The sequence below is a fragment of the Myxocyprinus asiaticus genome, chromosome 35 (genome assembly GCF_019703515.2).
Source record: "Myxocyprinus asiaticus isolate MX2 ecotype Aquarium Trade chromosome 35, UBuf_Myxa_2, whole genome shotgun sequence".
Taxonomy (NCBI): domain Eukaryota; kingdom Metazoa; phylum Chordata; class Actinopteri; order Cypriniformes; family Catostomidae; genus Myxocyprinus; species Myxocyprinus asiaticus.
The window spans coordinates 6,061,466-6,089,219 of NC_059378.1; the positions used below are offsets into that span (position 1 = coordinate 6,061,466).

The 27,754-nt window shown below is 36.2% G+C and overlaps 1 protein-coding gene across 1 annotated transcript; it reads left to right on the forward strand.

Annotated features, from left to right (window-relative positions):
* On the forward strand, positions 1 to 26,956 carry LOC127426184 (cas scaffolding protein family member 4-like). Its single transcript, XM_051672818.1, has 7 exons — positions 1 to 211; positions 13,531 to 13,938; positions 16,760 to 16,837; positions 17,167 to 17,280; positions 20,644 to 21,912; positions 25,622 to 25,705; positions 25,828 to 26,956. The coding sequence occupies exons 1-7, from the start codon at positions 206 to 208 to the stop codon at positions 26,239 to 26,241; spliced, it is 2,373 nt and encodes a 790-aa protein (XP_051528778.1). The 5' UTR covers positions 1 to 205; the 3' UTR covers positions 26,242 to 26,956.
* The last annotated feature ends 798 nt before the right edge of the window (positions 26,957 to 27,754 follow it).

A 27,754-nucleotide genomic window follows, 5' to 3' on the forward strand; every position in this document is an offset into this window, starting at 1 on the left:
TGAAGTGTCTGGGCTCTGAGTTCATTTAGGCAATGTGTAAATGTGTGAGAGCAACTCTACTAGGACAGATAGAGAAAGAAACACAAAGATCCTTCGGCTACTTTTCAAGTCCAGACAAACTTTGCTGTGTCTTTCAATTCTACAGGGACTTTTGAATGGGATTTAGGACTCATTCAGGGACCCATAGGACTCATACCTCAAAAGGATGGAGGTCAGTACTATTAACTTCCAAATAAGCAATTTTTCCTTCTTAAGAAATATAATGATCTTTTAAATTGTCACAGACCCTGTTGAGTGTTTTAGAACCAACGGTATTAAAGGCATTGATCAGGGGAAGTTCCAAGCATGCTGTCATTGATTCAAACAACAACCGGTTTTCTATAAGAAAGACATTTTGACTACCAGCTCCCTAAGATTTTAGTCTTAGATGTAGTGTCAGCCACTAACCCCTGCCCTTGCCACACTGAGCCTTGTATAGACCTCCAAATTTGCTATATGTAATATGATATTACCAACCCTGAGGGTGCAAAAGCAGAGAAAGGGACTTTATGGCTGTCGTTAACATACTTTCTCCCTTTGAAACAAGGGTTGGGTTGAGCTGGAGAGGATAGAGGTTTCTGAGATGGTGTAATGGGATGAAACTTTAATTTAAGATGAATATATACTCTTTTACTATACCTAGTAACGAAAGGGGCACGTCCTTTTTGTGCATGAGTAAATGTGTTTGGTGTTATCTGATGCTGTTTTTGTAGAATGTAGAAGTTCATGCTGAACAACTGATCTTCATTTGGCCATTTCAACGCATCAATTGCTGCTTTTTGTGCCTTCATATGTGTCCGTTGCTCATAATGGCAAAGTGAAGATTTTCACATTTTGATTTGTCACTAATCCCTTTTGACTTTGGTTACTTGTAATGTTTCGACAGCTAAAAACACTTTGCTAATACTCTGTGGAAAAATGTCACATCTTGCATCAAGAAAGCCACAGTGTCATTAACAACTACTACTGTTGGGCAATCCATCTACAATCAGTGTGTTTCTAAGAAGAGACGAATGCTGCTAATGTCTGATGCAATTTACACCTGCATGTCCAACATAATTCATTTGCTACTGTTGTCTAAATGAGGGATCACTGTACTACTATATTATTTACCCCAGACCTGCTTTAAATTTCAATACTGCATGCATGTGCACCTTTAGATCAACAAAGGTGAAAAACATGCCTCAACACCAAACAAACTTTTTTGAGGTTATGGAAATTAATACAGGGATAGTTCACAATTTTTTACTCACCCTCATTTTGTTCCAAAACTGCATGACTTTTTCAGAGGATCACAAAATAAGATGTTAGGCAGAATGGCAGCCACAGTCACCATTCATTCTCATCGTAAAAACAAAAGATGCAATGAAAGTGTATGGTGACTGAGGCTGTCATTGTACATTACTTCTTTTGTGTCGAACGTAAGAAAGAAAGTCATAAGGTTTTGAACCACATGAGAATGAGTAAATTATGACAAAGTGTTTTTTTTGGGGGGGGGGGGTAACTTGCACTTTAATTATGAAAATAGTTGGTCACACTACATTACAGTGTTCAGTGTTCTGAATATGTTTGTAATAAGTATGCATTTAACATATTATTACACAGCACTCTGGAATACTTGATTCTGATTGGTCAATCTGAAAAAAAGGAGGAGCGCAAATCAACTACTTGCTGGGCTAGTTTTATGTTGCTCATATCGCTCCACGGCCTTTTCTTATTTAACAAAATAATTAAAACTCAAATAAATATTTAATTTCCATTTAATTATTTGTTTAGTAAATAGCCATGTATTAAGCGAGATGATGTACACTCAGTCAGTAATGATAGCAAAATTTGCTTCACGTGGGGTCCTGATCACCCTGCCGGTTTTTATTTGTGATAATGAGTGGGTTCATTATTTGAATAATTTTAATGGAAACCCTGTAATTGCATGCTGTTATTTGTGAAGGTATTTACATTTGTTAATGTGTAATGTGTGTATTTATTGCATGTAAATTCACCTTAAAGGGATAGTACAACCAAAATAGGAAATTCTTTCATCATTCACTCACCCTCATGCCATCCCAGATGTGTATGACTTTTTTTCTTCTGTTGAACACAAATTTTTAGAAAAAATACTTCTATCAGGAAGACTTGCAGACTTGAGTGAAATTCAAGATGACATTTATCTGATGAATATAAAACAGAAAATGGTGTAAGCCCCGTCTGGCGGTCTGAAGAAGTTGTACTCGGAACCGTCATACCCTGCCGGAGATAGGAGGCAGGGGCAAGGAGCCTAACCCTGTGCAGGACGGGACACGACTGGTGGTGGTGGGGTGGTGGAGGTTGCCGTGTTAGCACAACTGAAACAGCAATGTGATAGAATGTGAGCAGACTTATAAAGCAATGGCTTACATGTGACTGGCTAGAAGTTACCTAGCTAATGGTACGATGATGTACAGCTGCTAGTCTTCCCGCTAGAACTACTGAACTTTGAAGCCCCAAAAATAACATAAAAGCAGCACATAAGTAATCTGAAAGACTCAAGAGGTTAAATCAATGTCTTCAGAAGCGATATGATAGGTGTGGGTGAGAAACAGATTAATATTTAAGTCCTTTCTTACTATAAATATCCACTTCCACATTCTTCTTTTGTCTTCGGTGATTCGCACTCTTCGTGCATATCGCCACGTACTGGGCATGGAGAAGCATTTATAGTAAAAAAGGACTTAAATATTGATTTGTTTCTCACCCACACCTATCATATTGCTTCTGAAGACATGGATTAAATCACTGGAGTCGTATGGATTACTTTTAGGCTGAATGTATGTGCTTTTTGGACCTTCAAAGGTCTGGCCACCATTCACTTGCATTGTAAGGACCTACAGAGCTGAGATATTCTTCTAAAAATCTTCATTTGTGTTCAGCAGAAGAAAGAAAGTCATACACATCTGGGATGGCATTAGGGTGAGTAAATGATTAGAGAATTTTCAGTTTTGGGTGAACTTTCCCTTTAAGTATCAACTTTTTTCCCAATTTGGAATGCCCAATTCCCACTACTTAGTAGGTCCTCATGGTGGCGCAGTTACTTACTTCAATCCGGGTGGTAGAGGACAAGTCTCAGTTGCCTCCGCTTCTGAGACAGTCAATCCGCACATCTTATCATGTGGCTCTATGTGCATGACACCGCTGAGACTCCCAGCATGTGGAGACTCATGCTACTCTCCGCGATCCACGCACAACTTACCACGTGCCCCACTGAGAGCGAGAGCCACTAATCGCGACCACGAGGAGGTTACCCCATGTGACTCTACCCTCCCTAGCAACTGGGCCAATTTGGTTACTTAGGAAACCTGGCTGGAGTCACTCAGCACGCCCTGGATTCGAACTCGCGACTCCAGGGGTGGTAGTCAGCATCAATACTTGCTGAGCTACCCAGGCCCGCTATTTTAATCACTCTTTGAAGGAACATGCAAATATTAGTTTCAAAATCACCGCCACAGCTAGGCCTGATTCAACCCCATGCTTCTAGTAAGAAAGGAGCTTTTATCCTACATATCTAGGCATTCACTTATTGATAGTTCCTTAATCCAATGGTTGTGGACCTAAAGTTGTCTTTGGAGAACTTGTTTTCCTTTTCCCTCCACCAAACTTGGTATCAGTGTCATAAGTGATTCACAATTTGTATTTAATTGAATTAAATGTGTCCTGCTAGATAAAAAGAGAAAGAAAACTTGTTATTAAATCAGATATTGCAAGTCTTAAACAAAATGGTCTGAAAGATTAAACTACATCTATGATCATTTTGTGCTATTGCTAAAGTTCACTTGATGAATCCGGGAAACCGTTTACTTATTCTTTGCATTACAACCATTTGTGACATGGCTACATGCTGCCTCGGCTTCAGGAAGAGGTTAAAATGTGGTGACAACATAGATGCATTAAAAGCAGAAGACATGAAGGGTCAGGAAATCAGCTGCTAAATTAAAACAGGAAAGGAGGAAAAAACAGATAAGCTTTGCAAAACAGTCCTCTCATTGGGCCTTCACCAATCCCTACCCTTTTTATGCAGTATATCAGAAAAATGTCTAAAATAGTCTGCCGTTTATCTATATATTAAATCTACTAATCGTTGTATTGTGCAGTCGTTTTACGTTTCCTGTTGCATTAATTTCAAAACACTCAAATTTCAAAAAGGGGAACTTGAAGTTTTAGTGCTAATGGGTGATCTCAACCACTGATATGGCATATTTAAACATCAGTCCATCATTTTTTTGTCTTATATGCTCCCTGAGAAAAAACTAAATAAATAAACTGAGGAAGTTTTACTGCCAGGAAGCAATATCAGATAAACATGATGTCAATCATTGTTGTGAGACAAGAAATACAAGGGGAGGTTTAGGGGGTCAGTTCACTGATATAATGTGGAGAAGCTACTTTGGAACTGAAGCTACAATTAAATAGCATGTAGTTCTTAACCAAACTAGTCAAGATGTCCATTTGAGAAATTAATTAGCGATACTACAAGCTACTGCAGTATAACCGTTTAAAAAACACAGAAGACGTAAAATGCCTCTTGGGCATCAGAACATTCTAGAAGACCGCTCTCGATTTTTCTGCAAAATGATTTTACGTGGCTGTTTCCTGGTTGAAATGAACACCAGAGGCGCTACAACAATAATGACTTTTATTCACTTTCACTCAAATCACGAGTAAAACAACAGATTATCAGTTCATAAACACATACTTTTCTATCTGTTCCTCGCACAATGCTATCCTATGACATCTAAACATTTTTGCTATAGCGCCTGGTGATTCATTTTAACGTTTTCATTACATAACCAACAACATTTTTAAGGTTGTTTGATTGTGATCAAATTGACTCATCTGATAGAGTGTTGCACTTGGATTACGAGTCCTGAAAAGCATGCGAATCGACACATGAGCCAAAAGTGTCATAGAAGCACCACAAAACGACTTGGTTGCGTCAGCAATTGCATTTTTCATCTCACATTCGCTTGTTATGACACTATCAGTTAGGTTTAGGTTTGAGGTTAGGTAGGTAGGTTTTCTTTCTGTTGTGGAGGAAATTTAACTTGCTTTTAGCGCCACACAGTGGACATTTCACCTTGAAACTGCCACGTTATGTGTAAGGAGCCACGTAGTATAATTTAGCAAAAATGTCACCACAGTCACGTAATTTTCATGAGATCAAGCTCCCGACGACACGCCTGGACCACACATGGACTGTCTGAACCATATTTTGCTAGATTTTCCAATTAAGTCTCAGAACTATCAGGGTTCTCCAAAGAAAGAGATGGTTCAGAGCTTGGAAAATTAGTGGAATTTTCCTTGGGTACACAATTTGCACTAAGCACATCTGAGACGCCCCACATCCGAGCGTTCTCATGTATAGTGTGGGAAAGTCTAATATATCATCTTAACAAGACAGCTTCCTGTTCTTGTAAAGAGAGATAGTGTCAGTAATGTGCATCGCCTAAGCCTGGCAGTGACCTTGCGAGTGCACTTTAAATATTTAGGCTACAGCAAAGCAATCCTGGCATTCCAAAAGAAAATATTCTTCCTTTTGGAAATATGGGCCTTTTTGATCAATCAAGAGCTTCTCTGCTCGACTCAAATATGAACAATTAAAAGCATTGATGTTATTTTGCATTTAGAGTGCTAAAGAGGAAAAGATTAGTCTGTGTTTGTGTCATTCCTTGAATAGTAAGCCTTTTTGTCTTATACCTAGATTCCTCTGCTGAGGCTGTTATAACTTTGCATGGGTAGCCAAGGAGTACTGACACTGGGGTTTTGCCCTTTCACCTTTGGGTTGAGAGGTTAAATTGAATGGGAATGCACGTCTCACACGCTACATCTCTGCTTCACAGAAACGTGAAAACTTTCTTACAGTAAATTCTTACTCTAACACTGTTACAGTTCAAGTCAGCCAGCGAAAGGGGTGTGTGTGAATCTCTAAAGTAGTGAATGTCCACTTTCATTCTGAATTTTACATTTGTGTTTAACCTTTTGCGACACTGCATACACATGCGTGGACGTTGTATTTTGGCTTCACTATACGCAACACATAATTTAATTTAATTTAATTTAAACCAACTGATCTCAGTTCAGGAGACTCTGGGCTGTCAGTAAGAGTTAAACTTTCAATGCACGGAGTCATGTTACCAAACAACATGCTGCCGATCACAGCAGAGTTTGCCTTTGGGAGAAACGCAATAAAACTATATCTGGTAAGAAACCTAATTAAGTTTTTACATTGAAACCTGTTTGAGTCAAAAGATTAGAGACTCTAGTTTAATCTGATATGCCATCTGAAATTTGAGCAATTTATCGCAAAATGTCATGCTGCTAAACACACTGTACACTAGTGTGTACAAAAGCACAAGGTTTTAAATAAATATACGATATTTATTGTGCATTTTCACATTGAGAAAAATGTTTTGATTTCAGAGCTTTATATGGAGTTAGGATGAAAATAAGGTGCATTTCGAACTGTTCTGAGACCAGTGCAGACAGACAGCACACTGGAGGTTAAGTCATTCACTGAATAGGGAGCAAGGGAGCATCCTATTGCTTTCCTATGAAGCTAAGTGCATTCATTCCAAACTTCCTATCAAAAGTTCAGTTTCAGGCTGCAGATGATGTTTGGACCACTCAACATGTTTGGCAGACATGGGACAATGGTTATCAGTACTTAGATTAAGAATTTATAATGTATAATTTTATTTTAACATGGTTGGCATTGATTGGATGATGCTGGCCATTACTTTGAATCAGAATTAATTATGCTAATTTCTGATGTCATGTCTGTGACGTCTCAAAAACATGAATAACCAACACTCCTGGAAATATAATAAACAATTTGATTAAACAAAATCTGACTTTCTATAGCTTGGTATTATTTAAAATGTCACAACTTAGTCCCGCCTCCACGTATGTGGACATAATTATATTTTATTTATTTATTTATTTATTTATTTTTGCATGTTTAATAAGTGCCACTAGTTACAAATCAAAAAGGGAAATGGAAAACGCACACACACAGCAGTCACGCTCGGGTCTCTGGAGGTTAATATTGTAGGAGTCTAATGCAGTAAATAAGGGATATTGTGCAGCCAGTTGGTTATTGTTGCAAAATAACTAGCTGACTGTACACTATCCTGCTTATAACATGGCTATTTACCAAATAAACAGAAATGAAGTGGACATAAACTATTGATTTGAGTTCAAACTATTTTATTAGGTGAGAAGAAAGCAACTCGGAGTGATTTGAGAGACATAAAACTTGCTATCCTGCCAGTCAAAACTTTAAACGCACTTGACTGAATTTATGTTTGTCAACAGAAATATTTCTAAAGGCTTTATGGAATTAATTTTGTAGACAAATATAAGTTACAAATTGTGCTTTTGTATGAGTTTCTGTACAAAACCTTTTTTCTGAAACGGACGAGAAGACAAAAGGTGCAAGGTCGATTGTACAACAATATTTGACCACAGTATACAATAATTGACCAATCAGAATCAAGTACTGTGCAATAAAGTCTAATAATACCATAAATGTAGATGTCATTAGTGTGTTAAAGCATAAACATGGCATTGCAAATTTTCAACTCGCTGATACTGTTATTTTGCCATGAGAACAACATGAGAGAGAAAGAGAGAGAGAGAGAGAGAGATGAAGGAGAGAGACAGCTGCTTCTTAAAAGCTGAGGCCAGTTGTCCAAGTCTGATCCGCACAAGCAGGCGTGTGCAGAAATTCCAGCACCCAGCTGAATCTGACCTCCTTTCTCACTGTACACACACACACTTCTACATACACCAAACACAAACTTAGAAATGTACACACTCAGCACTCTTCCCTCTGAAGACATGTGTACTGTTCAATAGATATTCTCTTCAAAACAGTTGAAAACAATCTCTACAGTTTGTACATAAACATATGGACCCACTTTATATTAGGTGTCTTTAACTTCTATGTACTTAAGCATTTGATACATTGTACTCATTATGTGCTTACGTGTTGTTGCATAATACTTACATTTAAAGTACCTGCATCTGTAGTTACACTGTTAACCTAACCCTTACCCTACCCCTACCCCTACTCCTAAACCTACACGTAGCTCAACCTCAGTAGCAGCAAATGTGAATCTTGTGAGAATGCAGAACTAACACATGTATTACACAATAAGTACATTGTACTATCTGATTTTAATGTTAGTACATAGTAGTTAACCAAGTGGGACCAACATATGTGTCTTCAGCTTTGGGCACTTTTGGTACTGTGGACTTCTACAAAGAAAAGTCTTGTTAAACAATTTTTCACACTCACAATTTTTTGATTTGTCTAATAACAATGCCCAACAGTGTATGTATATGCAGCACAGGAGATTTTTTTTTTCTGAAAGTCATTACAATTTCCACCATAGTGTCATTTCCAGCACATCTCAAATTCTGTTTTGTGGTTAATAGTTTTGTGTGGTGGAAATGATGCTTTTGAAATACAAATGTATGACTCCTTTGTCTTGCTATGGCTAATTTCATAGCAAACATTTTATGTATCATTAAATATATCAAATTAAATAATATTTTTACACTTTTTGAATAAATTACAGCATGATTGGAAATGACACCTAAAGAAAGTGATATTTAACATCACTTGTCTTATAATTCATCATAAGCATGCTCTTCACTGACATTTATGTCGAGTTGGTGAACAAGTACACTAATAATAATAAAAAAACTTTATTAAGGGGAAAATCGTTTGGCCTAATGGAATTGACTCCACAAATGAAGGTTGAAATTTTAGAAAAATTGAACACAAACATTTTTGAAATGTTTTATGTTTATTTCAGTCTTTGTTTCGATTATTATAGTTTTTAACATGCTATTACTATCTGTAGTTTTATAATGGATTTTCACAGTTTAATATTGAAAGTCTGGGTCATGGACAAGGTTAAAACTATTAAACCTATACATAAAAGGCATTTGAAAAGTACCAAAATAAATGATGAAGGCCTGGTTAAAAGTTTCCGAGACAGTTTTAATGTGACCTTCATATAATAAAAATAAAGCTTAAATGTGTTTTAATAAAAATCAACCCCTGGAACATGCATGAAATTGCCCTAAAATACACACAGAACCTCATGCCCTAAAATACACACAGAACCGTGTAATACAGATGCTGTTATTTCATGTGCTTGCAGAAACACATACTAATTCATGAATAAACCTAGAATGAACAGTTTAGCCTCTACACACAGCTTGTATTTCTTGTTATCACTTTCATCAATGTTCCCGTACACAGACAAAGCATGTTGTTACTGGCCCTGTTGTGCTTTGGCCTGTGTGGCATTGAGTGGGAGGGGCTGTGGTTGTTGTGGTTAGCATGCAGAACCCAGGGTCCGTGTTGCGTTCGACTGGAGAGATTGCAAGCGGAACAGGTGCTTGGTATGTCAGCCTTGTGGGCTGAATAGGGGCTTTGTCATACAGGATTCTAACATGAAAGCCATTTAAGGCAGCAATCGCGTCTGGCTCTTATCAACAGGGAGTGAAGGATCGAGGAAGGAAGGCTGCCATGTGGAGAGATATGGCATGGTGGGGAGTTGAACATCACATATACTTTAGACACATGCATTGCAATAGAAAGATGAGGTGTCCTGCACTGTTTGTGCTACAGACATGAATTATACCTCAAATTGTGTGTCTTGTTGAGGAGCGTTGTGCTTTTACTTAGTTTATACTGTATACAATATTACTCTTATATAGTGATCAGAATTATGCTTTAGGCAAAAATAAATCAATCAATCAACAGTAGGTCAAAAGTTCTGCTGCTGAAATCAGTCTGTGCTTACTGAAATTTGAAGCTCTGCCCCCAGTGGCCAAAGCTGGAAGTGTTGTTGAAGTGAAATGTCCACAGGGTGGTGCCAAAAGGAAGTTTGTTTTTTGTATTTTTAGTTATAAATTATGTAATACAGTCAACAGTTATGCTTATCCTATTAGCTCTATCCCCAACCCTAAACCTAACTGTCAGTGAAGTAAAAATTTGATTTAGGAGCGAAAGTGTAACCTCCGAATCGCTTGTTTGTATAACTCACCATCAATAGCACTACATGGAAAAGTGAATACATTTCAATTGATGCAAAAATGTCTGTGGCATATCGACAGCATACCACAGATGCTATGATGAAGCTGGAAAAACGTAAGTTGTGTTTCACCTGAAAAATTATTTTAAAGGATTATTCCGCGTTCAATACAAGTTAAGGTCAATCGACAGCATTTGAGGCCTAATGTTGATTACCACAAAAATTAATTCAGGACCGTCCCTCCTTTTCTTTAAAAAAAAGCTAAAATCTGGATTCCAGTGAGACACTTACGATGGAAGTGAATGGGGCCAATCTGTAAACCTTAAAATACTCACTGTTTCAAAAGTATAGCCATAAGACGTAATGCTGTAAACACGATGTGCGTGTTAACATGATTTTACTGTTTTCTGTGTAAAGTTATATCCAATTTACAACTTCGTTGCCATGACGACGTAATGCTGTAAACCCTGAATCTCTAAAACGATCATAAAAACGCAATTTCAACAACTTTATAGCTCCGTTTTAACAGAAGAATGAACGTAAGTGCTTTTGTAAGATTATAATCTTTCAAATTCTGCTTTAAACCCTCCAAAAATTGGCCCTATTCACTTGTAAGTGTCCCACTTTAACATCGATTTTGCTTTTTTTTTAAAGAAAAGGTGGGACGAATCAAATTATTTTTGTGGGAATCCACATTATACCACAAATGCTGTCGATTTATACAAGCAGTTCTTCCACTCTGTGTTCCAATGCTGCCAGAAGGAGTGATATTTAATTTTAAAAGCATGTGCACTTTTGCTGTTGAGGAATTTGTGAGCACATGGGACGGCTTTAAAGAGACGTGTGCACATAATAGAGGCGTGTGTGCATGTGTGTGTCGTGATGTGTGCTGAGCTAGGGGCTCTCCACATGCCACAGGCATCAAATCTCTCATTCGCTCCATGATTTGCAGGTGCAGGTGTTTGAGTCTGGCAGACTGTTTATTAATAATTGTATACACAATTAGAGTACATGAGTATGTTCTTTAAACTCAAATCGAAAATGCTATTGAATTTACAGATGTTCAAAGTGCTTTAGCTAGTTCTGCTGAAATATGAATTGAAATGATTCATTGTTCCCAGCAACACTCACGCTTTATTTCTGGGATTCTATGGAAAGAAGATATTTCCTTTTTCATAAGGAAATTGTAGCAGGAAGTGAAAACCAGACACAGAAGAAGGCTTTTCATCCATACACCTGACTTTAGACTTTAGACTATGTGTGACTGCTGCTACTCAAAGAAGTTTAATCCATGTCATTGTTAAATGACTAATATTTCAGGTTCAATACAAGTTAAGTTCAATCGACAGCATTTGCAGCATAATGTTGATTACCACAAAAAAATCATTTTGACTTGACCCTCATTTTCTTAAAAAAAATAAAAAAATAAATGCAAACAAAAAAAAAACTAATTGAGATTACAGAGACACTTATAATGGAAGTGAATGGGGCCAATTTTTGGAGGGTTTAAAGGCAGAAATTTGAATCTTATAATTTTATAAAAGCACACAATAATTCTTCTGTTAAAACTTTTTTTGTGTATTATCTGAGCTGTAAAATTGTTTAAATCGTCGTTTTTGCACTGGCGTTAAAGCGTTTACCAGACGCATTACGGAATACGTCGTCATGGCAACAAAGTTGTAAAATTGTATAAAACTTTACACAGAAAAGTTTAGTGAGCATTTTGTCACACTAAAATCATGTTAACATGCATATTATTTACATCATGTGGCTATACTTTTAAGTATAGTGAGTATTTTAATGTTTACTGATTGGCCCCATTCACTTCCATTTTAAGTGTCTCACTGTTAAAGAAAAGGAGGGATGAATTGAAGTTATTTTTGTGGTAATCAACATTATGCCACAAATGCTGTCGATTTGAGCTTAACTTGTATTGAACTCTGAATATTCCTTTAAAGAAAATTGCACTTACTGTGGCGCTGCAATATTATGTCTTTAACCATGATGATACAATATAAACAGGTATAGTCATTGTAAACATACATAAAGCTTGTTAAAAAAAAAAAAAAAAAAAAAAAAAAAAGTTCTAACACCCTGTCTACACCAGACACTTAAGGGGTGTTGCGACGCAACAAACCAAAATCAGTCCCATTAAAATTAATAGAGCTGTCTACACTGTTGCACTGCATGGCACCACATTTCTTCTTTTGACACGCTACACAGCTACTTTATTTTACCTGTCCATCTCCCATAAAATAAAATTTATGTGCATTACATTCTAAACATTTTACCAAAGAAACGTATGTTTATGGTCTCTTTAAAGGGATAGTTCACCCAAAAATGAGAATTCTCTCGTAATTTACTCACCCCTCATGCCATCCCAGATGTGTTTGACTTTCTTTTCTTCAGCAGAACACAAACAAAGATATTTAGAAGAATATTTTAGCTCTGTAGGTCCATATAATGCAAGTGAATGGTGACCAGAACTTTGAAGCTCCAAAAATCACATAAAGGCAGCATAAAAGTAATCCAAATGACTCTAGTGGTTAAATGCATATCTTCAGAAGTGATATGATAGGTGCAGGTCAGAAACAGATCAAAATATAAGTCCTTTTTTCCTCCAAATCTACACTTTCACATTCTTCTTTTGTTTTTGTCAATTCGCATTCTTTATGCATATTGCCACCTACTGGGCAGGGAGGAGAATTTATATTAAAAAAGGACTTAAATATTAATCTGTTTCTCACCCACACCTATCATATCACTTCTGAAGACATGGATTTAACAATTGGAGTAATATGGATTACTTTTATGCTGCCTTTTTGTGCTTTTTGGAGCTTCAAAGTTCTGACTACCATTCAGTTGCATTGTATGGACCTACAGAGCTGAGATATTGTTCTACAAATCTTTTTTTGTTGTTCAGCAGAAGAAAGAAAGTCATACACATCTGGGATGGCATGAGGGTGAGTTAATGATGAGAGAATTGTAATTTTTGGGTGAACTATCCCTTTAAATCTTTTGTTTCTAATCACATGTATATGCAGTTGTAGCCATACTAATGTAAAATAACCCAGTTTTTATTCCAATGGATTTCCATTGCTTTTTTTTAAAATTTGGTTTACATCCCTTTTGGTTTTAAACTAGGTATTTGAAAACAACAAGCAAAACCTCTGCTAGAGAAAACAGGGATATCTGGGGAATAAGGTCACGTTTTTTTCAGCAGGTCTACAAAGTTGTGCCTAGCTCAGCCCCATGCACAGGCCCATTATGCTTGAAATACAAAGCCACTGTTTGTACAAATATAATTGCAGGACAGCACTCTCATCAACGCTGGTCCTTCATTGGGTGTCATCATCTGGTCAGAATAACCATTGAGTGACCCGACTCTCATGTCTTTTGTTTCCTCTAGACCCTGTTTGCCGAAGCTATCTTTGACAACACAGCTGAAAGTGAAGATGAGCTGGCTTTTTGCAAGGGTGACATCATCATGGTGCTGGAAAACTATGTGGCAGGGAGCACTGGCTGGTGGAAGTGCTCTCTACGTGGACGTCAGGGCCTGGCACCGGCAAACCGCCTACGTCCCCTATTCCCAGCACAGGCTGAGAAACTTGGTACAAACTTTGGTTCTAAGAAGGACTCCTTGGGCAACCAAAGCCATCAGAGCATCTATCAAACCCCTAAAGCTTCCAGGCTATCACCCGCAAATAACATTTATGAACCTATGAAAGAAATACATGAAGTGCCTCTCCAACCCTTCCATTCACCAGTTAAACACATGGCAAGAGATGATCCTGAAGGATCCAGCTCTCCACATGATGTAAGACCCATCAGCTATCACAATGCATGTCATTTTTAATTCATAGTAATTTATTAAAAACAACGTTTTCAAAGAAAGCCAATTATCCAAGCATTTAAGAATAGAAAAGACAGATTTGAATATGTAGATGATTTAGTTTAGGTTCAACTGAGGCTAAAAAGCAATGTCTTGGAAACCCCTGCTGGCAAAGGGTTCACAGATGGGGACTGGGGGCCTCTTTCTGTGGGGACAGGTATGTAGCACAGGGGCTTTATGGGCTTGTAAAAGAGCAGAAAAGACAGAACTCAGACACCACTAACTGCAACCAGAAGTAAGGCTGTGGACCCCAGAGAGAGAAAGAGAGAGGAAAAAAGGAAGCTAGAAAGAGAGATAAGTGTCTCAGTAAGTTACTGTGTCGGTATAAAGCAATCAAAAGTGAGGAAGCACAGACTTTTTTGGGGCATCTTCAATATTGCTCCCAAAAGCTGCTCAAATGGTGAAATGGCTAAATGAAATTATCAAAAAAAAAAAAAAAAAAAAAGTAGGCAAAGTATCCAATTATGAAAGCTGATATAAATGTGTTACGACAGATTGCATATATCTGTACGTGTATCTCTAAACGGACAGAAATTGGGATGTGTGGAAAAAAAGTGTTTTGATGTGATATTTTATTTTAAATGTGCACCCAGTAATTTTAATGTTTGTGTCATCTTGGATGAGGGAAGGGGATGCAGCATCATTCAAACGCAATAGTTTTTAGTTACAGATGCCATTGTAGAAATATAAAAGTTCACGTATCACGGTCAGCCTTTAATCCATGAGTGATTAATAACAGTGTGGTTACTGATATTAAAGTAATATTCCGGGTTCAGTACAAGTTGAGCTCAATCAACAGCAATTTTGTCATAATGCTGATTACCATAAAAAATTATTTCAACACTTCCCTCCTTAAAGTGAGGCACTTACAGTACAATGGAATAAATGGGGCCAATTTTTGGAGGGTTTAAAGGCAGAAATTTGAAGCTTATAATTTTATAAAAGCACTTACAGTAATTCTTCAGTTAATTAATAACTACAGTTATTGGAGCTGTAAAGTTGTTTAAATCATTGTTTTTACGGTCGTTTTAGGTTTTTAGAGTATACAGTGTGTCGTCGTCATGGCAACAAAGTTGTAAAATTAGATATAACTTTACACAGTGAAAGGTTAGTAAGTAATTTTATCACTCTACAATCATATTAACACATATTGTTTACGTCTTGTGTCTATACTTTTGAAACAGTGAGTATTTAATGTTTACGGATTGGCCCCATTCACTTCCATTGTAAGTGCCTCACTGTAACCCAGATTTTGGCTTTTTTTTAAAGAAAAGGATGGATGAGTTGAATTACATTTTTGTGGTAATCAATATTATGCCACAAATGCTGCCGATTGAGTTTACCTTGTATTGAACCTGGAATATTCCTTTAAGCTAGTATTAATCAGTTGGTCATGTGATTTTAACATGGCAGCCCCCATGAGGGGACCCTCTCTCCATGTAGAATAAGAAGTTTTTATAAGGTTACTGATATGACTGGAGTCTTCATTTCATGTGATTGGTCATGATTTTATACATGTTTCAAATGTACTATTTATTTCTTTAGGAGTGAAACTTTTTTAACGAGGAAAAAATTACTGAGAGCACCTTTAAATATGATATTTTGGAATGCAAAGAACAATATATACAGTAGTACAGTTAATTATTTCACTGTGAAAATACAAGTAGGTATACAGTAGCTGCAAGCCGAAGACCTCCAAATGGGTGCGGAATCTCCAAAAGTGGGCGTGGTTACTCAAGAAGCGGGCGGGGTTAATCCAGAAGGGGGTTGTCGTATGTAAATCTTAAAGCATGAGTATGTAAAACTAAAGTGTATAAAAACAAAAAAGCACTGAAGCTTGTAAAGATTATTTTGTCTGGTGACGTTAATATATTAATGTGAACGTGTTCAAATACCTGCTGATCTTATGGCAAAAAAAAAAAAAAAAAAAAAAAAAAAACTCAGAGCGGCCGAACACTGCGCTCAACAGCATTATCTCTACATTTCATATATTTCATGTCAATCATGTACATCATCGTTTCAATCATTGGCTGTTTGTTGTTAAGTCCCGCCCAGAGCTCGACCAATCATCATATATAGAGGCGAGGCTTCCAGCTAGACAAAAATACATTGATTGAAAGCCTAAAGTTCAACAGGCAATCATATGCAGATTTAATGCAAATACCACCATTTAATGCAAAAGCTGTAAAAGACTCCCAGAGGGGACCAAAAATTAGCCCTTTGACAGTTACTTATTATTCCAAATTGGGGAGAAATGGGGAGAAAAAAAAAAAAATAAGAATGAATGTAAGTGCTTTTATAAAATATAAAAACATATTTCTGCCTTTAAACCCTCCAAAAATTGGCCCCATTCACTTCCATTGTCAGTGCTTCTCTTTTGAGGTAACAAACATTGCGCCACAAATGCTGTCGATTGAGCTTAACTTGTATTGAACCTGGAATATTCCTTTAAAGCCATTGCCTCTGGTATACAGTAGGTGAGGTAACTGGGTTCATATGTTGCCTATTTCTGCCTCTGCTTCAGGGAGAGATGTTTTGCTTTGCTGTTGTCCTCTACCGGCTTATGTGTGGCATGGCTTTAATTATAGAACTGGGTTAATTGGGCACAAATACTATAAACTGCATCCCACTTGTAAGGATCCAGTATCTCACTATGAAGTGGGCCACATGTTGTCAGCTCCAGAGCATTCAAATTTTGCTTGCTTAGTTAGGTTTATGCCTAGACTTACACTTCTACTCTGTGCAGGTTTCAACTGCTCGTTGCGGAACTGGTGCAGACATTTATGATGTTCCAAGCCTGGTGAGAAGAACCTCCATGTTCACTGTAAGTCCGTGTAATGTTTTCTTGACAAGTCTGAAAAAGCAGTAACCTGCAATTGTAGTTAAAGGATCTATTTCTTCTTGGATCTAACCCATTCAAATTACTTTTATTAGTGTGACCTAATTTGTCATGTTGATTTAGACAGATTGAATTACATTTCTGAATGGAATATAACCAGTTAATTTAGATGTTTCAACATGAAGCAAATTTTTTAGGGTGGTTAGTCAATCAAAAGATCTTATAAAGTGTGATGGTCAGCTTATGAGAAATAATTGACAACAGGGTATCAAAAAAGTTGATGTTGAAGTTGTGTAATTTATTGTCTTCTGAAGCCATCTCCACTGCGACCTTTGCAAAGGAAAACATCACTGATGTCAACCACAGAGGTTCATAAGAGATATGAAATGCTAGACTGCACGAGATGTCCAAATGCAATGAAAAAGAATGTAAGCATGAACACACCTGTACAGCAACACATACTAGATCTATTATGAATTTGTGTAAAACATTTTTACTGATTTAATTCCCAAATTGAATTGTATTATATTTACAAATAATAAAACAAAAAAGTAGATAATAAACAAATCTAACTTTATTATATGTACAAGAAAGGATGAAAAGTATGTAAGGAATAACTGACGATGAACCGTTGAATTACTGAAAAATATCATTCAACTCTGCTGCACGTCGTGACAGCATTACCACCTCGGTGTGCATTATTTTTCAATAATTCAACGGTCCGTCATCAGTTATTCCTTACTTAAGTTTTATCTCAAGACATTTTCTTGTTTTCATCCCTAAAACACTCTTGTGAGTGGAACTACTTTCTTCCACCACGGATTCAGCATCTTTCTTTGATACAGACCGAGCCTTCGTTGCTAGTTCGAAAACATCACTTTAGAACTAGCAAAGGAGGATAGCGAGGCTTGCGCTTACTGGAGAAAAAAGTTAGTGCGTTTGTGCGTGTGTGTGAGAGTTTGTGTGTGAGTTTGTTTTTGAGGGATCGAAAGAGAGAAACTCAGAAACTGAGAGAGATCGCCTGCAGGATTACCTTTATTTGTTGCAGCTCTCATCAGAAGTAACAACAAGGGTGTTTCCCATAGATATTTCAGATAATATAGAAACTGTTGTATTGATCAAGTGTATCTAGCTTCGATACTGCTCAAGCCTTCGTTGCTAGTTTGAAAACATCACTTAGAACTAGCAACGGAGGATGCACTGCTTTTCGGCATTGGAGTAACAAGGTTGTGTGAGTGCGTGTGTGTGAAAGAGAGGGGTGGTGCGGTGCTTTCCATTATAGCTACATGAGGCTGATTAGGGCGAAATACTTTAAAACATAAAAGGTTTCACATTTTAAAAGTTATTTTGGATAATAGAAACTGTTGTATTGATCAAGTCACAGGGTGCGGCTCTATTTGATGGTCGCGAAATGAGTCTCAATGTGTATGTGTGGGTGTGATAGTGCAGGGGAGACAAGGGAGCTTTTCAACTGAAATTGAAATAAATGTAGGATATTATAGACATTGTTTCACGTTCTTAACTGATTTAATTTAACCAATGTCTTTGTCTGAATTGGTTATTTTGTTGTGGTAGCCTGTAGGGTTCTTTGAAATAACTGAAATAATTTGCCGAAGTGATATGGAACCGTTATGCGGTCAAGACCTGGAACTACTTCATAGCTGTGCGTTTACCATAGAACGTCCGTCAACCAATCAGAATCAAGCATTCAACAGACAAGCGGTATAAATGGCAATATAGTCTGGTCAGTCCTTTCCAATTTACCTACATTGCTCAGTACTCAAAAGAAATGCAATAAATAAGGGATAATCCATGGCTAGGTGTGCACGCACCTTATCCCACTAAAACCATGGTCACTTGCCAGAACTGATTAGTTACAGCTGTCATTCATTTTTTGCAGTGCACATTTTGTCTGGAAGAATAAACAATAACAGTTAATTTAATCTAAGGGCCGTTAGATCTACAGCTCTGCCTATTGAGACACAGAGAAAAAGTAGTGCGACCACACACTTTGTCAAAACTGTGAATTTAAATGCACAATCCAGAGACCTCTGAGACACTGGTATGGTATCCATCAAGGCTGCATGATTGACTGAATTAAGAATGAAATTGCAATTTGTCCTTGAACAGTAGCGCTTCACCGCAAAATGCTGCGTGCATTGTGTAAACAACAGTGCTTCTCCTTGCGTTTGAGTCAGAAATGTGTGTGTGTGTGTGTGTGTGTGTGTGTGTGTGTGTGTCTGCATACATTTTTTTCCTAAAAAGCGGGACAAAGTTGTGACATTTTAAATAATACCAAGCTATAGAAAGTCTAATTTTTACTGTTTCCAGGAGTGTTGGTTATGCATGTTTTTGAGACGTTACAGACATTACAAGCTAAATAAATTCTGATTCAAAAGTAATGGCCAACATCATCCAATCACTGCCAACCATGTTAAAATAAAATTATACATCATGAATTCAGAATCTATGTACTGATAACCATTGTCCCATGTCTGCCAAACATGTTGAGTGGTTCAAACATCATCTGCAGCCTGAAACTGAACTTTTGATCGGATTTTAGTAATGAATGCACTTAGCTGCATAGAGAGCTATAGGATGCTCCCTTGCTCCCTATTTAGTGAATGACTTAGCCACTAGTGTGCTGTCTGTATGCCCTGGTCTCAGAACAGTTCGGAACGCACCTTATTTTCATCCTAACTCCATATAAAGTCTCTGAAAGCAAAAGTTTTAATCTTTTGGATGAACCCACTGATTCTCAATGTGATAATGCGCAGTAAATATAGGAATGCATTTACTAATGTTAATGAATAGAATCGTATTGAACATTGATAACAAAATAAAATATAACAAAATGTATATTCAAATGAAGCGAAATGACCCACTAACATGTTTTTTCAACTTTTGAGGGAATACTGTCCCAATTTCCACGTATGTGGCGCCGTAAAAAGAATGAATTTTTTATAAAGTGGCATATCAAACGACACTAGAGATGCTACTCTTTACACAGAAACAGATTTCAATACAAAAACTTAAAGAGGTTTCATTCCAGAGGCACTTCTGTTGGCTCTGCACCCGTAGAAGCTTTTCACGGAAATCGACGCTGTGCTGTTGTCACGTGAATCAGTGCGCCAGATGTTTAACCTTTAAATGGCAGTCTAGAGTCTTGTGAACAGTATTCAGTCGGTTTAAATTCATTTAAATTATACGTTGCGTATAGCGAAGCCAAATACAACATCCACACATGTGGACGCGAGGTTGCTCAAGGCTAACTGTAAATATTGCCATGGTCCAATTAAAGGGATAGTTCACCCAAAATTGAAAACTCTGTCATCATTTATTCACCCTCATGATGTTCCATGGAAGAAAGAAAGTTATATGGGTGTGGAACAACATGAGGGTGAATAAAAAACAAAAGAATTTTCAATTCCCGTCAGTTCTCTATCAAATACAGAGGTTCTTTACTTTTAAAAATTCACACTTACATAATATCCATAAACAACTTCAAACTATATTTTAAATCTCATCACATAATGTCTCATATACTCACATACACATATACGTCTTGTCATCTATTATACTGTAAATGTATAAGAAGAGGTGTTCAAAGAAGCCCAATGGGTTTCAAGTCTCTCCTGCACATATTAATTTTCTACTGTGTTCTTGTTTTGTTTTTTTATTACTATCTTAGTGCTAGACAAATAAATCCAATGAAGCAAAAAAACTGAATCAAAGGATTCTGTTAAATGTCAGGATAAGATTTCAATTTTTTGGTACTTTATTTACTTTAGGTCTACACTAGACTACCATTGGCTTCCCAAGACCCCAATTATGACATCCCAATGCCCTCCATCAGTGAGGATATTCAAAAGCCTTCATATGGTTATAGCACCATGCCAAAACCTTGTAAGTCTGAATGGATCTACGATGTGCCCATGTTACCGCAAAAAGAATGCGGTGAACCTGGTCACTATGACACCACGCCATGTATAAATTCAAATAAGCAGCTTTATGACACTCTGCCGGCTCACGTTTGGCCTGAGAGGAAACAAAGTCTCACCCAACCCCTCTACGATATCCCCAAACCAAGCATGAATGCGCAGTCTTGTACAGATTCATGCACCTATGATGTCCCACCATGCCTGAGACAAACAGAGACCTCTGCACATTCTGAAGCGTTACCCAGACAACAAAGACTTCCTGAAACTGCCTCTAACAAGAGCAATGAGCCCCTTGAGTGCAGGGGAAAACCCGGATCCATGTATGACCAACTTCATCATTGGCCCTCAAGGGGCAGGACAATGTCCAGGCAACCCATAGAAGGGGCAATTAGAAGGGACGATGATAATAACAAAGACAGTCAGAGAAGCTCAACAGTGTCCACCTCCTCCACAGCCTCCAGCTCTTCCAGGAGCTCTTGCGACTCTTTCATGCTGAGTTCTCCAGAGCCTGAGCCCTTGTGTGAGGTTAGTCTTTCTCAGGAGGAAGCTGGAAACAAGCTGCTTGAGCTGCAGGAAGCTGTGTGCCAATCTGTGCCCAAGCTTATGTTGTTCGTGAGCAGCAAATGGAGGAGCAAAGAGCACATGGGTCAGCACCTCCAGCAGATCCGCACAGCTGCCGAAGACGTGACCGACTCTGTCACCTGCTTCTTAAACTTCGCCCTGGATGTTAGAGGTAATGCGCAAAGGTTGACAGACTCGAACCTGCAGACCAGGCTACTAAAGCAGCTCTCCATTGTTGAGGACTCGGGCTTGATCCTGCAGCAGGCGGCAGGTGCTCTGCGAGATCTGGGCTGGCTGCTGGAGACTCTGGCTCAGGATGCAGGCCAGTCACAGACACCCGATCACTTGGAGCGGTTTGTTATGGTGGCTCGTACTGTACCAGAGGATGTGAAGAGGTTGGTTTCCATCCTGAATGCAAATGGCAAGCTTCTTTTCAGAGCGACTGCTAAGGAAACGGACATGGTGGAGCACGTAGGCCTGTCAGACAGGAAAAGTCTCAGCAAAAGTGATCCGATGGTGGACTCCGGAATAGATGAGAGTGATTATATACAGCTTCAGGTAGGAAATTCACACTTCAGCATACAGTAGTACTACCACTACTACTACTTATAATAATTTTGATCATAATATAATGTTTCTCAGCTATATAATGGTGATTAAATTAGTCTTATGCAACTCAAAAAAATATTTCAGTCTATTTTTTTTTTTTTAAATGTACACATTTCAATTTCATAACAAATTCATAACACATTTTTATTTTGTCAAAGATTACTCAATTCAACTTGATGGACATTTTGTTACATAATTAATATGTGTGAATCTTAAAAACAGCCTTAACAATTTTTTGGTGTAAATATTTCAGTCTATTTTTAAGATTTACGCATTTCGATTTCATAACAAATTCATAACAAAAACCTAAATATATTCAAGTTTTATTAATTTAATATTGTTAAAGATTACTCAATTCAACTCGATGGAAATTTTATGAAGTTGAAATGCATAAATCTTCAAAATAAGCTTAAATACTTTTTTTGAGTGTAATATTTTGAATTGCAATTGACAAATTTCCATCAAACTGAATTTTGACTTAAACAAAATGTATGAATTAAGCATAATGTTAAGTATTTACTGTGGTGGCCAAAAATATTGGCACTCATAGGTAAATATGAGCAAAGAAGGCTGTGAAAAAAAAAATCTGAATTTGTTATCCTTTTGATCTTTCAATAATTCACAAAAATCTAACCTTTAATTGAAGTAAAACAATTAAAAGAGGGGAAATATCTCATTATTAAATAAATATTTTTGGGTTGGCCACAAATATTGGCACCCCTAGAAATTCTTATGAGTAAAATATATCTGAAGTATATTCCCCTTCATATTTTAAATTTTTTAGTGCACCTGGGTGACTAGGAACATTAAATTGTTCAGCCATGACTTTCTGTTTCACAGGGGTATAAATATGAGGTAACACAAAGACCAAATTCTCTTAATCATCAATCACAGTGGGTTAAACTAAAGAATATAGTTCTGATGAATGGCAAAAGGTTTTTGAGCTTCACAAAATGGGAAGTGGCTATAAGAAAATAACCAAAGCATTGAAAATGCCCAAGTTCCAATCAACTGGAGATCTTAAGAATCGTCCTGGAAAAGGACATGTGTCTATATTGTCTCCACGCACAGTGAGGAGGATGGTTCAAGTGGCCAAAGAATCTCCAAGGATCACAGCTGGAGAATTGCAGAAATTAGTTGGGTCTTGGGGTCAGAAAGTCTAAAAAAGAAAATATCAGACATCACCTACATCATCACAAGTTGTTTGGGAGGGTTTCAAGAAAAAAAAGCCTCTGCTCTCATCCAACAACAAACTCAAGCATCTTCAGTTTGCCAGACACTACTGGAACTTCAAATGCGACCGGGTTCTATGGTCAAATAAAACAAAAAAGAGCTTTTTTTGGCAGCAAACACCAGAGATGGGTTTGGCGCACAGAGAGATGAAGAAATACCCAATGCCCACGGTTAAATGTGGTGCTGGATTTTTAATGTTGTGGGGTTGTTTTTCTGTCAGAGGTCCTGGACATCTTGTTCGGATACATGGCATCACGGACTCTATCATATACCAATAGATAAAAAATCAAAACCTGGCTGCCTCTGCCAGAAAGCTTACAATGGGCCCTGGTTGGATCTTCCAGCAGGACATCAATCCAAAATAAACATCAAAATCAGCACAAAAATGGTTCACTGACCACAAAATCAAGGTTCTGCCATGACCATCCCAGTTCTTGACCTGAACCCCATAGAAAATGTGTGGGGTGAACTGAAGAGGAGAGTCCACCAACATGGACCTCTGAATTTGAAGGATCTGTAAAGATTATGTGTGGAGGAATGGTCTCAGATCCCTTGCCAGGTGTTCTCCAATCTCATTAGGCATTATAAGAGAAGATTCAGAACTGTTATCTTTACAAAGGGAGGTTGCAAAAAAGTATTGAATAAAAGGGTGCCAATAATTATGGCCAATGCATTTTGGAGAAAAATATTTATTTAATAATGAGATTTTCCCGTTTCAATGTTTTACTTCAATTAAAGGTTAGATATATTATATATATATATATATATAATGAAAGATCAAAAGGATAAATAATGCAGATTTTTTGCCAATAATTTGGGCCACCACTGTAATTAAACTTAAATACTTCATATGATATTTATTATTATTAAATGAAAATTTGTCATTCAATTGAAATGCATACATTTTACAAATATACTGAGTGAAATTGTATGATTAATTATTAAATATAATCAATGTTAGTATTATTAAATATGTTATTATTATTATTATTATTATTAAATGAAAATGTGTCACTATTAAAATGCATACATCTTAAAAATAGACTAAGTGGTATTGTATAATTATTATGAATAAACATTAGTATTATTAAATATGTTATAAAAATAATAATAATTATTAAATGAAAAGTTTAAGTAATTAAACTGAAATGCATAAATCGTACAAATATACTGAGTGATACTGAATATTATTATTAATAATTCATGTTAGTATTATTAAATGCTATTATAATTATTATTATTATTAAATTAAAATTTGCCATTCTATTGAAATGCATAAGTCTTACAAATAGACTGAGTGATATTGTGTAATTATTATTTATTCATATATATTAGTTTATTCAGTATGTTATAAAATAATAATAATTATCATTAAATAAAAATGTGTCATTCAGTTGAAATACATAAACCTTACAAATAGACTGAGTGATGGTGTATAATTATTAATAATAAATGTTAATATTATTAAATATGTTATAAAAATAATATTATTATTAAATGAAAATGTGTCATTCTATTGAAATTCATAAATCTTACAAATAGACTGAGAGATAGTGTATAATTATTAATAATAATGGTAGTATTATTTAAAATGTTATAAAATTAATAATTATTATTATTAAATGAAATTCTGCCATTCAATTGAAATGCATAAATCTTACAAATAGACTGAGAGATAGTGTATAATTATTAATAATAATGGTAGTATTATTTAAAATGTTATAAAATTAATAATTATTATTATTAAATGAAATTCTGCCATTCAATTGAAATGCATAAATCTTACAAATAGACTGAGCGATATTGTATAATTATTATTAATAATAAATGTTAGTATCATTAAATATGTTAAAATAATAATTATTATTATTATTAAATGAAAATGTGTCATTCAATTGAAATGCATACATTTTGCAAATAGACTGAGTGATATTGTATAATAATAATTATTAATAAATATTAGTATTATTAAATATGTTATAAAAATAATAATTATTATTGTTAAATGAACATTTGTCATTAAATTAAAATGCATAATTCTTACCAATAGACTGAGCAGTATTGTATAATTATTGATAATAATATTAATGGTAATATTATTAAATATGTTATGAAAATAATAACTATTATTATTTAATTAAAATTTGTCATTCAAATGAAATACATAAGTCTTACACAAAGACTGAGTGATATTGTATAATCATTAATAATAATAAATGTTAGTATTATTAAATATGTTATAAAATAAAAATAATTATTATTAAATGAACATTTGTCATTCAGATGAAATGCATAAATCATACAAATAGACAGTGATATTATATAACTATTATTAATAAATATTAGTATTATTCAATATGTGTTATTATTATTATTATTATTACTATTAATAAATATTTTAACCAATGTTATTGCTTTTCAACAGACAAACACAGAGTTTGACCAACAGCTGAAAACAGCAAAGGGCAGCTTAAAATCAAAGAGACATGGTGATACTTTGAAAAAACAGGTAATTTCTGTTTGAAAGTAATGTAGCTGAAAATATGACCCCAATGCCAAAGTATAAAGCTCCAAGTATTGGGTTAAAAACTATTGATTTTGACTCAGCAAGCTTTTTTACTGTGTCTTCAGGTCTCAGTATCACAGTCCGATAGCTCCTGCAGTCCTCTCCACACCTCCAGGAAGCCTTCAATCTCTGATCACTGCCGCCTATATTTTGGAGCCATTCAGAAGGCAATCAACGTGTTTTTAAGTAGTCTTAACGATGGCCAGCCCCCTGAGAAGTTCATTTCACACAGCAAGCTGGTCATTATGGTGGGCCAAAGACTTGTAAACACTCTGTGTGGTGAAGCTAAGTGTAGAGAGGCCAGCCGGGAAATGTTATCTATGAGCAACCAGCTGTGTGCCCATCTCAAGCAACTGGCCATGGTCACTAAGAAGGCAGCTTTAAACTTCCCGGACAAAACAGCTCTCCGAGAGGCACAGGACATTGCCAAAGAGCTGGCTCAGAGGGCACAGCACTTCAGAATGTCACTGGACATCTGAGTGGCAGTTTTGTCACCTGTTTGTCCAGTTTATGTTTGCATCGTATGGAGGTGGGCTGGAGGAGGTAATTCTATTTGTGGAGTATCTGAATACAATATGTGTGATTTGTATGCAAGTCTAAACCATTCACAGAATTGCTTTGTTTTTGTTTTAACGTATTAGTCTGTATGAGGAGGCAGTGTTGAAAGTAACAAGGGGACCACTGATAATTATAACTTTAAATAATGACACTGATAATAACATAGCAGTAAGTTTGCTATTTGTTGCTGTGTAGATTTTAAAAACTGTAATTTAGTAACAATCTTAAAGGATTGCATTACTTGACCTATGCATGCTTTTATAAGTGTATGACTTACTTGCCTGGCCAAACCTCATTAAATCACTCAAGCAAAAATTGCACTTTTATTATGCCCAACATTTCTGAATCAAATTAATTAGACAAAATGTATGTAGATGACTATATGCGTAATTTTTTTGTACAATAATGGAAAATTCAGTGTTTTAGAAAAATGTAAATATTTTCAGTATTCAGACAACACCCAGCACACACACCCTATCATGCCATCATATATGTGAAATTATTTCTTCTTGACACCAATAAACATTACTTACCTGCATTTTCTCTCCTGTGTGTGATATGTGAATTGCTAGTTTAGCTTATGTGAAAGCCTAGTGGTTAAAGGGATAGTTAATATCAAAAATGACAGTTCTTTCATCATTTACTCAACCTCCTGCCATCCCTGATGTATTTTACTGAAGACAAATGAAGATTTATAGAAGAATATCTCAGCTCTGTAGGTCCATACAATGCAAGTGAATGGTGGCCAGAACTTTGAAGGCCCAAAAAGCATATAAAGGGAGCATAAAAGTAATCCACACGACTCCATATCTCCAGAAGTGATATGATAGGTGTGGGTGAGAAACAGATCAATATCTGATTATTATTATTATTTTTTTTTTTTTTGCTATAAATTCTCCTCCCTGTCCAGTAGGTGGTGATATGCATGAATAATGTTAATAATAATAATTAAAAAAAAAGAATATCAAAATTTAAGTAAAAATTGAGATTTACTGTAAAAAAGAACTTAAATAGTGATCTGTTTGTCATGCACACCTATCGCTTCTGAAGATATGGATATAACCACTGGAGTCGTATGGATTACTTTTATGCTGCCTTTATATGCTTTTTGGACCTTCAAAGTTCTGGCCAACATTCACTTGCATTGTATGGACCTAAAGAGCTGAGATATTTTTCTTGGTTTTGGGATGAATGTCTCTGCAATCATTCTACATTTACACTTTGTGAAAAAAATTCTGCTGAATTTGGAACCGTCTGTCTCCTAATTTACAAATATAAATAGTGCATTGGCGCCCTCTATCGATTGAGCCTATTTAAATATTCAATATTTCATTTTGCTGCAAAGGATCAACTTCAGCAGTCCTGATTGATTCAGACAGATTAAATTATAGCTCATAATTTATAAATTAGCTAAACTCTGAAAAGTGGTAAGGA